We start from the raw sequence: 12139 nt of genomic DNA, 5'->3' as shown, positions 1-12139 counted from the left end.
CCCTCGAAGAGGAGGTCCGCGCTATACTTTCCCTTAATAAATCAGTAGAGGGATTGAAAGGTATACAAAGTTTTGGGACAAACATTTCAGATGACATCCCTAGTACGAGTAAGAAGAGACCAATTGACGACATTTCTTCCCAGCCCCAAATGCACAATGAAATATCATTTCTATCGTCTGACCAGCAAATGGAAGCAAATGGAGATACTGACCACCTGACCCACTGTACACCGCACAAGAAGCAGAAAATAAATAAAATGAGTCTTCTTGAGGAGCAAATAAATATCCAAAAAAAATGGAGGACAATGTTTCAAAAGTTCTAAACACGCTTATGAAGCAACAGAGCGAACATGCACAAGAACAATCTGAAACAAACAGGTTGATAAGAAAACTCTATGAAATTGAAAAAGATAAATTGAAGGAAATGAAGCGACATAATGCTGTAATGGAAAAAAAATAATTTTAGAACCTGAACTACAACATTTAAATAATCCATAAGTTTTTATTTTTAATTTCTAATAATTCGTTTAATGAATTTTTATGTTTATTTAAATAATTTTAATATGAATATATACTATGAACTTAAATTAAAAAATATCTAAAAAACTATCTCTAATTCTATTTGCTTCATCGGTAGGCGTATCATCTATACCATTCTCATCTTCGTTGGAATATGCATTTTCAGTTGTGTCCAGGTTTAATTCATTTATGTTTTCATTTGAATTAAAATGCAAACGAATATTATGCAATGCGCAGCATAAATTGACAATACGCGCTGCTTTATATGGTGCGTAATGTAGTCCTCGTTCACTGCAAAGACAACGAAATACCGATTTTAATAAACCTATTGTTTTCTCAATAACAATTCGGCCTTTAGCAGGATATGTGTTGAATCTACTTTTTCGGACGCATGTTATTGGTTCCCTAAACGGAGTTATGAGCCACGGTTGAAGAGGATAGCCTTTGACACCTTTACAAAATAACGGGTGATTTTTTTGAGGTTAGGATTTTCATGCATTAGTATTTGACAGATCACGTGGGATTTCAGACATGGTGTCAAAGAGAAAGATGCTCAGTATGCTTTGACATTTCATCATGAATAGACTTACTAACGAGCAACGCTTGCAAATCATTGAATTTTATTACCAAAATCAGTGTTCGGTTCGAAATGTGTTATTATCGACAAATTTTGTTCAGCGATGAGGCTCATTTCTGGTTGAATGGCTACGTAAATAAGCAAAATTGCCGCATTTGGGGTGAAGAGCAACCAGAAGCCGTTCAAGAACTGCCCATGCATCCCGAAAAATGCACTGTTTGGTGTGGTTTGTACGCTGGTGGAATCATTGGACCGTATTTTTTCAAAGATGCTGTTGGACGCAACGTTACGGTGAATGGCGATCGCTATCGTTCGATGCTAACAAACTTTTTGTTGCCAAAAATGGAAGAACTGAACTTGGTTGACATGTGGTTTCAACAAGATGGCGCTACATGCCACACAGCTCGCGATTCTATGGCCATTTTGAGGGAAAACTTCGGACAACAATTCATCTCAAGAAATGGACCCGTAAGTTGGCCACCAAGATCATGCGATTTAACGCCTTTAGACTATTTTTTGTGGGGCTACGTCAAGTCTAAAGTCTACAGAAATAAGCCAGCAACTATTCCAGCTTTGGAAGACAACATTTCCGAAGAAATTCGGGCTATTCCGGCCGAAATGCTCGAAAAAGTTGCCCAAAATTGGACTTTCCGAATGGACCACCTAAGACGCAGCCGCGGTCAACATTTAAATGATATTATCTTCAAAAAGTAAATGTCATGAACCAATCTAACGTTTCAAATAAAGAACCGATGAGATTTTGCAAATTTTATGCGTTTTTTTTTAAAAAAAAGTTATCAAGCTCTTAAAAAATCACCCTTTATATATTTGATTAGTACATTCGTATAAATTGATAGTATTTTTAGCAAATTATTCTTACCTAGTATTAAATTTGCATGTCCTCTCCGATAATTTGATGCGCTAATGATTTTCAAATCACTCATATCCCATATGTGAGAATCATGACTACTGCCGGGATATTTAGCACAAACGTATCGAATTTGCATCTTATGGTCGCACGCCTACATATGAAAAACATATATATGTATATATAGAATACTGAATAATAAGTTAATTTTGAAAAAGCCTAACCAGCATAACATTCACACTTGAGAATCCTTTGCGGTTAAAATACACATGTTTATCTGTTGACGGTGCCATTATCTTTACGTGAGTTCATCAACTGCCATTGCCACACCAGGAATTTTTGATTTGCCAAACAAATATGTTTTTGCTTCTAATTCCTCGCTGGCGGTCATGTCAATGGAGACCCACCTTGAACACAGCCTGTACTCAAGAATGTTGAGTACTTCATCTAAAAATGTCGATTGGGCCATATTTCTATTGAAGTCCTTTCCAATACAATGTTGATAACTACCCGTGGCTAAGAAACGTAGACATGCAGCAAGTTTTATTTTTGGAGAAAGAGAACCTTGTCTTTTGTCATTTCCAAGTTCATTTTCGCGTTCCCCCAAAATGTATATAAATGCCCTTTTGTTGATCCGAAAATTTTTGATGAAACTGCGTATGTACATACATTCAAACATATATAAATAAAATTTTGTTTTTTTAGCTTAAATAGGTCAACTCACTTATAGTCATCCATTTTCAGCACGTCTTTTGAAATATTCCTCAAATTTCTGCGCTCACGACGAATGTTTACACTATTTTCATCATCACTATCACTTAAATATAATGCAATTGTATCCATTTCAAATATTTGTAAAAACGAATCAAAAAGCTAAGACAATTTATTTAATTTTTCAAACTTGTCAAATTTGTTGATAACACAGTTTCTTTATGTTATGGTAAAGCAGGTTATCGACGGTATCAATAATCGCATAAACATTTTCGATCGAAAATTCTATCCGCAGCGAATTCGATTTCGATGCGGATTCAATAATTAGACCCAGTAGATTTTAATTGTACCGATTTCCTGTGCCATATTAGAGTTTTATATCTTAATTTAGTGCTTAGATATCTCAATTTTTACTAAGGTTAAATCTTGCACGGATGGACGGACAAGCAGACAGTCACCCGGATTTTATTCGTCTTTTCATCCTAATCATTTATACCATATGTATGTAACTCCATATCATTCCCGATTAGTTTTAGGTGATACATACAACCGTTAGGTGAACAAAACTATTATTAACTATATTATTATGGTTATCAATAAACTAGCATTTTACATTTTATATATTTCTACTTCATTTCATTCAAGGTGAACGTCCATACAAATGTCACTTGCCGGATTGCGGTCGCGCATTCATTCAATTATCAAATTTACAGCAACATTTACGAAATCATGACGCACAAGTGGAACGTGCAAAAAATCGTCCATTTCACTGCAATATCTGCGGCAAAGGTTTTGCCACTGAGTCTAGTTTACGCACGCACACATCGAAGGTCAGTAATAATGATAACAAAGAGGTATACAATGCACATTAGCTTGTGAATATGCATACATATGTATATATTCATGATTAAGGCAATTTACTAATACAATCTTACATATAACAAGTAAGGAAGGGCTAAGGTCCCGTGAAATCGAACAGTTTATAATCTTGCAATTTACAAGAATTTAAGCCAGGGAAATACATTAAGGTGTAATACGTCAACCCAAGGATCAGAATCCAAACAACTTTATATACATGTATATATACATACGATATATATATATATATATATATATAACTATATATACGATATATAACTCACTCCGATATATGCAGTATAAAGTCACCCGGAAAGTCGAAAATCTTTAAGTTAGGTTTATGGGGGTCAAGGAAGTATTGACCCGATTGTTACTATAGTTACTATTTCCAGGATTCACTCCAAATTTCGATTATATATCTCACACATTGACCGACATTTTCGGTACCTAGGGGTTTGTACAGTTTTTGTTGGATTTTGAGCAATTTTTGATCATTAGCTGACATACTTAAAGGCACTATATCTGCAAAGTTTTATCTCATTATATTAATTACTTCTTGATTTGTTTGCTGAAAAGTGAAATAACCAAATGGGATTTATAATGGTGCTATATGGGAAGTAGGCGTGGCTGTAATCCGATTTCGCCCTTTTCTTTGCACTGTGATATAGGAGGAAGCAAAAGTGTATATGCTTTAGTGTTCTTTTCAAAATCTTTTGCCCAGGGGATCGCAGTATAAAAGTATATCCTTTTCTACTGCATTTCATATATCTTTTTATGGCACTTCATATCATCTACGAACTCGTTCTTTGTTAACTAAGGAATGTGCATATCAAGTTTTATCAAGATATGTCAATTTTTATTCAAGTTACAGCTTGCACGGCAGACAGCTACCTGGATTTCAACTCGCTTCGTCATCCTGATCATTGATTTATGTATAACCCTATATCAATCTCGATTAGTTTTAGATGGTACGTACAACCGTTAAGTGAGGAAAACCAAATGAACGGTTATTTCGTTATGTGCCTATACTGCGTACGAACCGCAGCACAGAATTTCGTAAAAATTCCGAAACTCGGCGTCGATTTTGCAATCCAAATACAAGGTGCGTTCCAAAGTAAACAGGACTTTTTGAATCTACCGCCATCTATATGTCGACCATGTCGACTGCGTTACAATCTGCTATCTTTATCGATTGTCCAGTGAGAATTTCATGGCATTTCATCGATTGGAAGTGAAGTTATTGCGTTTTAAGTGTCAGTATGTTTGTGTTATCGGTGCGAAAACGAGCTTCGAACAAAGAGCCATTCAGCCGAAATCATCATTGAAATTCCTGGAAATGGAATTGAACATCTCCAAAACATCGATTTATCGCATTTTAACCGAACATTTGGGCTTACGGAAGGTATGTGCACCTGAAGATGAAAGTTGGCATCTGTTACACGATAATGCGCCATCTCATCGATCGGAGGAAAAGCGTTATGCAGACGTAGAGGCCATTCAAAAGGCTTGCCCGCATACTGGCGGCCACAGCAGTCAACGAGCTAAAACACTCGTTCGACATGCTTCGACTTCGACCGTGTAAAAAGCTGTATTGAAGCAGAAGGAGACCATTTTGAATTAAATAAATTTATTTTGCCGAAAAAAACATTTTTTCTGTGTTTTTTATAAGTCCTGTTTACTTTGGAACACAACTTGTATGTATATAAAAGAAAGCCGTGATAGTTACACAATTTGAAACTCAAGAATGGCCTAACCGATTTGGCTGACAATTATTTGGGAGGTAGCTTAAAACCAGGAGACGGACACTACTACTACGATTTTGGCTAAAAGTCAAACAATTCATATATAAAAAAATTTATATCAAATCATAAACATTTGTTTATTATTCATGTAAGAATCAATCGAATATTTTTGTGCGCACAGACATTTATAAAAAACCAATCAAAACATGTAACCTAATAAAAAACCTAAAATAAAATACATGTAACCTAAAATAATACAGTGTTGAGAAAAAGTTCATTATTGATTTTGAATTGAATTTAAAATGAGTGCATGATGTCCTCGACAACAACGCAATAAAGATTATAGATGTCATACCCAATTTCCACGCGATCGTAGCCGTGGGTTTACTATATCAGAAAATTAAACGCTATTTGGTTATGTGCCAGCATAGCGTCCGAACCACAGCACTCAGCCACGTGAAAATTAGAACAGGTATTTCTTTAACCCGGTAAAAGTTCCTAACGGACGCCTTTTTGCAAAACCACCGTCGATTTTGCAGTTTGTTATTGTGGCAAAAAATAGTAAACAATTTTTAATTTAAATTTCTTGCGAAAACCCATTCGCCGAAATATATTTTTTCTAGCTTGGTATGACTATCAGGGACACCTGCGCCAAATGACACATCAATATAATTCTTATTGCTTAGTATACGTTTGCCTTTCTGAAGTACATAAAGTGCATTCGAAGAGTTTTGCGATGAGATCCATTAAATTTTGTGTGCGAAGTCTTCAGAATGTTAGAAAAGACCATCGGTGATAATTGCTTGTCGCGAGCAAATGTTTTTGATTGGTACAAATTATTCAATCAGAACTCGTTGATGACGAACTACGCACAGTACTCAACATCAACTATCAACATCAATTGACGATCAACACGCCAATAAAATAAAGGAATTGTACTTGAGAATCGATTATTAGCAGACAGAGATTTTACTGGCATCGTTGGAATATCGGAAAGATCAGTGGAAACTATTTTGAAAGATCATTTGGGCCTAAGAAAAGTAAAAACACGATTGGTTCCAAAATCACTCAATTTTTTCGAAAAACAGCGTCTCGTTAATGTCTGTGAAACAATGCTTTCCGACTACCAGGACTCCAGGAAAACTGTTTTGAGTCAATTGAAGACATTTTACGTGAATTGCTACGCGCATTGAGTGCTATTCCGGAAATGGACTTTAACAGCTGTTTCGAGGATTGGAAAAAACGTTCGCGCAAGTGTATAGGGGCCAAGTGGGACGACACAGATTTTGAAGAATAAATTATGAAGTTTTTTTTATTGCGACGCAGATGGCGGGAGCTTACGAGCGAACTGGGCAACGATGGTTGTGCCATACGTTTTAAGAAAGGTAGGGGGACAAAAAATTCAGTATCTTTAGAATGGTATGAATGAACAAAAATTTTTTTGCAGATTATTAAAGGTGAATATTTTCCGAGTTCTGCCACATACTTTTAATTTTTTTTTAGCGTGAAGAACAGCTGAAAAATTTTAATTGTTTAGCAAAAAATTATGTAAAATATTATTATTTAAGAGAAAGACCATGAAAAAATATTTATAATATAGCACGAACATTTTTCTTTGACTTCACAAAATCTCATCGATTTATCTCTAGTAGTTTATGAGAAAACAATTTTATCATGCTCTAAATTTCAACCTTAAATAACTTTAACAAAAAAAATAATTTTGACTAAATATTTATATCACGGGGTATGCGTCTGGACCCCTTCCTAATGAACAGCTAATTTTCAAAATCTGAGATTTTTCGAAATTTTCATGGACTATTATTAATTTATTTTACTCAAGATTGAGTACTCTGGGTTTGATATGAATTAATTACTTAGTTATGGTGGCATTGTTCCGACAGTTCACACAAACTTATTTATAGTATGGTTACGTAAAAATAAAATGCACAAGAGCAAAATAATAATTTAAAAAATATTTTCTGAATTTGCTTTATGTAAATTAATATCACACAATGCACAACTACTCATACACGGAGAACCGTGAAATGTTCAAAAGAAAATCGTTCATTCCCAGCATATTCAAAAAATAATTTTTTTGTTTTTATTCAATTTCATTGCATCGATGCCGCCTGTCATATTCACAACTCACACCGACTTACACTCGAAACCCCCCCTCTTCCTGAACATATGTATATACTTTAAAACTTAAATCGGAATCCCTGCACAAAACTACTCACCGAAACATTGCAACAAAATAAAAATAAAAAACATTAAAATGAATACATCAAATGAAAATCAAAACAGGAGCTACAGCTGCATCTTGGTGTCTTGCAGCAGCATGCGGCATTGATTGGCGGCCCCAACGCTACTTCCTGTCATGTATGCCACAAACTATTTTTGGGAGCCGATGCTTTAATGGAGCATATGAAGCATGCGCACAAGGAGAAGCCGGTACCAAGCATTGGCAGTAAGTATAATTAGTTTTACAATTCTATATTTAAATATATATGTATGTGCAAAAGACCATTCAAAAGCAAGTACTCAATAAAAAACTCTCTCAATACCGGTTTCGGTTTAGTTGAAATAAATAAATTTTTTTAGATCACATGCAAAAACATAAACAAGATATAAAATGTTAACCAGATGATCGAAATCCAAGCAATTTTATATATACATACACTATATATTACTCCTATACTGACAGACATATAGGGTTTGATAGGAAACCGAAAATCATTATACGAGTATAATACAATATATATTATATGGAATTTGGGATAGTATCGACCCGATTTTATCTATTTTCAATGCCACAAACTATTAACCAGTCACATATTAAACAACCAATCATATAGGGCCAAGTCAGTCGAATGTTCGAAAATCCTGATATTTGTTATATAGGGGATATGTCAAGTTTTCGCTCAAATTTATCTTTTTTAGATACAAATATGCACTGTTATGAGTAAAACACGCTAGCTCATAACTCACTTATTGGTCTATATATGCTGTACAAAGTCACCCGGAAGTTCGATTATCTTAATATTAGGTATATGGGGGCTAAGGGAACCTATTTTTGACATGCAGACTTACCATTGTCAGGGAAGCACTGTCCCTAATTTTCAATTATATATCTCACAATTTAATAATATTTTCGGTCAAAAGTCAACTATAGGTACTGGGGTCGAAGTAATCGGTATCTAGAGGCTGGAATATTTTTGGTTTTATGATGACATGCACTAAAAGTTTTATTTGTGCAAAGTTTCATCGTGTTATATTAACTGTTTTGGATTTTTGTACTGGAAAGTTTAAAGAATCTAGTGAAATTTGAAATTGTGCTATTCGCCCATTTTATTGTCATTTATCATATGATATAGTAATATGAAAAGAATGATACATTCAAAATCGGTCTGCTAAGTGCCGAGATATGAGATTTTACCAAAATGTAGGCGGTGCCACGCCACGCAAATTGTCCAATTTTTACTCCGACTCTCATAAAGCCCTCCCATACCATCTTCAGAAAGATCACTTTTCAAACTTTAATAATTTCTGCGACAAGGTTTGATTATCAAAATTAGAATTAGACGTGATTTGAAATTTGGAATTTTTTCAATAAAAATAAAAAAAGTTTCTGAGAATAATAATTTTGTCGCAGGAATTTTTAAAGCTTGAAAAGCCAACTGTAGGAAAATGTGATGGTTATTTTTGAGAAATGAAAATTAGTTGGTGAAATTTTAGTTTGAATGAAAAACGAAAATTCCTATGTTAAATGTATGGGAACCTAAAAAAAATAGCGATCCCTTAGAGTTAATCTACAGCGCCCGTCTTGAGGGAGGATTTTTTGTTTGTCAATCACTAACATTTGAGGTGGTAAGAGTTGAAAAAAAATTCAAAACTTTGTTTTGAAGCATTCTAATATATACATATATATTGGTTGTCAAAAGAGTCTTGCGGTATTATCGCTAGTTGGCGCTGAAAGCGCGTAGTTCTAGTTTTATTCGTCGCATCGGGTCATGCTATACCTTTTTGGAAAGCTCATTTCACGCGCTAACACGTGTTTGATTGATTGTCGTTCGTGAGTTATAGCGTCGCAAACATGGAGCAAAATAAAGAGAAAATACGGCATATTTTACAGTACTACTGCGATAAAAGCAAAAATGCATCTCAAGCCGCCAATAAAATTTGTGCAGTTTATGGACCCGATACAGTTTCCATTTCCACCACACAACGATGGTTTCAACGTTTTCGTTCTGGTGTAGAGGCTGTCGTCGAAAATTGGGATAAAATCGCTGAATTGGTCGAAAGAGACCGGCATAGTAGCAGCCGTAGCATCGGTCAAGAGCTGGGCATGAGTCATCAAAAATTCATTTCAATTTCAATAAAAAAAAATTCAATAAAAATACCGCAAGACTTTTTGACAACCCATTATATATGTATGTATTAACCTCGTTTGCACCGATGCTAGAGTGCCTTTCACAAATTCAGGGTTTTCCATAAAAGGACTTGAGTGTGATCAGTAAATTACAAAAAAATGTTAGCTATATAAACATATATCCGACCTGGAATATTTATCCATGATTGTAGCGTTGCTTTAGATAATAATTCGTGTCAAATTCCGTGAACATATCTCGCCAAATACAAAACTTTTTCATACAAGGACTGGATTTTTATCGATCAGATTATATGCCAGCTGTATGCTATTGTAATCCAGTTTGAATAATTTCTTCGAAAATTTACCATTGTCTTGAACAATTATCTTTGCCAAACTTTTTAAACGTTTCCAAAACAAGAACTGGATTTAATCCATAAAATTGTACGATGATATCCAAAAAACTGAGGGTCTATTTGGCGTATGTATGAATGTACATAAGTACATATATGCTGTTCATTACTAATTTTTGTATTCAGAAAATTCAATCGAACGCAATATAATGTGCTTTAAGTGCTGCAAACACGAGATTTTGAAATACCTTATTGGTTGCTATTATAAAAAAAAAAACGATATTAAATGCCAAACGCGTTTAAACACAATATAAAGGGCGGGCCATATAAAATTTTAAATTTAAAGATAGGGCGTAAAAGATTGAGTGTAGCGTTTGCTGTATGGCACGTAGCGCCGTCCTGCTGGAAGCAAATGTTGTCCAAGTCTTCCTCTTTAATTTGCTTGAAGAAAAATTCGGTTCGGTTCGCGATATCGCTCCTTCCTTCCTTCTCCTTCTTCATTTTCGAGAAAAAATGGGCCGGTGATTCCACCAGACCAAAATCCGCACCATACAGTGATTCGTGATGGGTGCATTGGCTTCTCGATGATTACGTGGGGGTTTTCTGTGCCCCGAATGCGACAATTCTGCTTGTTAACGTAACCATTGAGGTGGAAATGAGCCTCGTCCGAAAAGATGATTTTTCGGTAAAATTTACCATCCTCGGTCAAACGATCTTCTGCCCAATCTGTCAATATTTCCCAGTTTTCTTCTAGTGAATAGCGACCCATTTCGTAAATTTTGGACTTTTTACTGAAAATCTCAATGCATGTGCATGTGTGTATGCAATTGTCTAAATATATTTTTTGAATCCATGCATGATAACATATGTTATGTTATACTATATATACACATTGTTTATTATTACTGTCTTGCCATTGTAAGTGATAAACATTTTCAAAGATATTTGAACAAAAAGTCATTAGTTTTTGCCAGTAAGTAATTGTTTAAGAACGGACTATTAATGTGACCTGAAAACTCTTCCACATCAATTTTTCCTACAGCTCCCTATATTGATAACTCGGTATCCGGTTGTATGCAGTCTTCGTCCAGCGAACCGTATTTGGCTAAGCGACGGACTGCCAATCATCCATGTCCGGTCTGCGGAAAGCACTATGTAAATGAGGGCTCACTGCGTAAGCACTTGGCTTGTCATCCGGAGACAACGCAGCTAACAAATAGTTTGCGCATGTGGCCGTGTTCAGTATGCCAAGCTGTATTCACACATGAAAATGGTAAGACTCATTTGTTCTATAAGAATGATCAAAATTAATGAAAGTGAATCAGAGAGGCAATCATACTCTAAAGCAGTGTTTCCCAAAGTAGGCGATAACGCCCCCTTGTGGGCGCTGCAGGTGTCAAGGGGGGCGGTAAGAGACCCAGAAAGAAAATGTGAGTTGTGTAGAGGCCTGGGGGTTATTTGTAATTTTATTTAGCTAGGAGGCCTCTTAGACAACGACTACATGAGCTCTCGACTCTCAACAACAACTTGTGAACATCAACTAATATGAATTAAAAGATTGCTCAAACTCGGTTCTATATTTCTCTCCGCGTAGTTCATATATGTATCTGTCCTATTTTATTGAATATAGCAAAAATCAAAATCATGTCAATCGGTCGCTCCGTTTCATAACGGGGCATCTCGACAGGATAGAATTTATAGAATACTAGCCATCAAACGTTTTTTTTTTCAAACGTATTGCTATTGCCAAATCTGTATGTGGGCATTGGCTATCATAATATAATTATTTGCGCAAAGGTGTAGGGTAGGTACGAGGTGTGTTCGAAAAGTATCGCGAATTTTGAATTTTCGCGGGTTACGTATATTCGAATTTCGAATTTTTTGTGGCGTTATGTTGGTACTCATGTCTCTCACTTATGCCGACAAGCTCGGCCATTTTGAATGTTCATTTAATTGTTGACAGCTACTTTGCTAGCACGTGTTTTGGATCGTATTCGATTTTCACCTATCAAAAAAATTGCACCACTATAGCGCCCCCCCAACACACTAATGATGCCGCAGCTACCGTATTCCCCAGATCTGGCCCCTGTGACTTTTTCTTGTTCCCTAAACTGAAGAGGCCCATTAAAGAACGACGTTACGCTT

The 12139-nt window shown here is 35.5% G+C and overlaps 2 protein-coding genes across 8 annotated transcripts in view; one reads left to right on the top strand and one right to left on the bottom strand.

Annotated features, from left to right (window-relative positions):
- Positions 1-12139, top strand: part of LOC105227024 (uncharacterized) — a 227674-nt gene that overhangs the window by 200019 nt on the left and 15516 nt on the right. For 3 of the 7 annotated variants that reach the window (XM_049460180.1, XM_049460181.1, XM_049460176.1), the window contains 3 exons: positions 3321-3505; positions 7580-7742; positions 11037-11267. In XM_049460180.1, coding sequence (XP_049316137.1) covers positions 3321-3505; positions 7580-7742; positions 11037-11267 — 579 coding nt within the window. The remainder of the gene's footprint in view (positions 1-3320; positions 3506-7579; positions 7743-11036; positions 11268-12139) is intronic. The other 4 variants (XM_049460179.1, XM_049460177.1, XM_049460178.1 and 1 more) reach the window with 3 other exon arrangements.
- On the bottom strand, positions 213-3289 carry LOC125779553 (putative nuclease HARBI1). The gene is made up of 2 exons (XM_049460916.1): positions 1977-3289; positions 213-970 (listed from the first exon to the last, which is right to left on the bottom strand). Exons 1-2 carry the CDS (start codon positions 2101-2103, stop codon positions 588-590), a joined length of 510 nt encoding a protein of 169 aa, XP_049316873.1. The 5' UTR covers positions 2104-3289; the 3' UTR covers positions 213-587.

The sequence above is a fragment of the Bactrocera dorsalis genome, chromosome 6 (assembly GCF_023373825.1).
Source record: "Bactrocera dorsalis isolate Fly_Bdor chromosome 6, ASM2337382v1, whole genome shotgun sequence".
Taxonomy (NCBI): Eukaryota; Metazoa; Arthropoda; class Insecta; order Diptera; family Tephritidae; genus Bactrocera; species Bactrocera dorsalis.
Note: the sequence above shows the minus strand (reverse complement) of the source record. Positions and strands in the feature narration are given on the sequence as shown.

Coding starts and splice junctions, on each gene's coding strand:
- LOC125779553 (XM_049460916.1), bottom strand. CDS start 2,103: ATGCAAATTCGATACGTTTGTGCTAAATATCCCGGCAGTAGTCATGAT. Junction 971..1,976: donor ACATGCAAATTTAATACTAG/GTAAGAATAATT, acceptor TATTTTGTAAAG/GTGTCAAAGGCTATCCTCTT.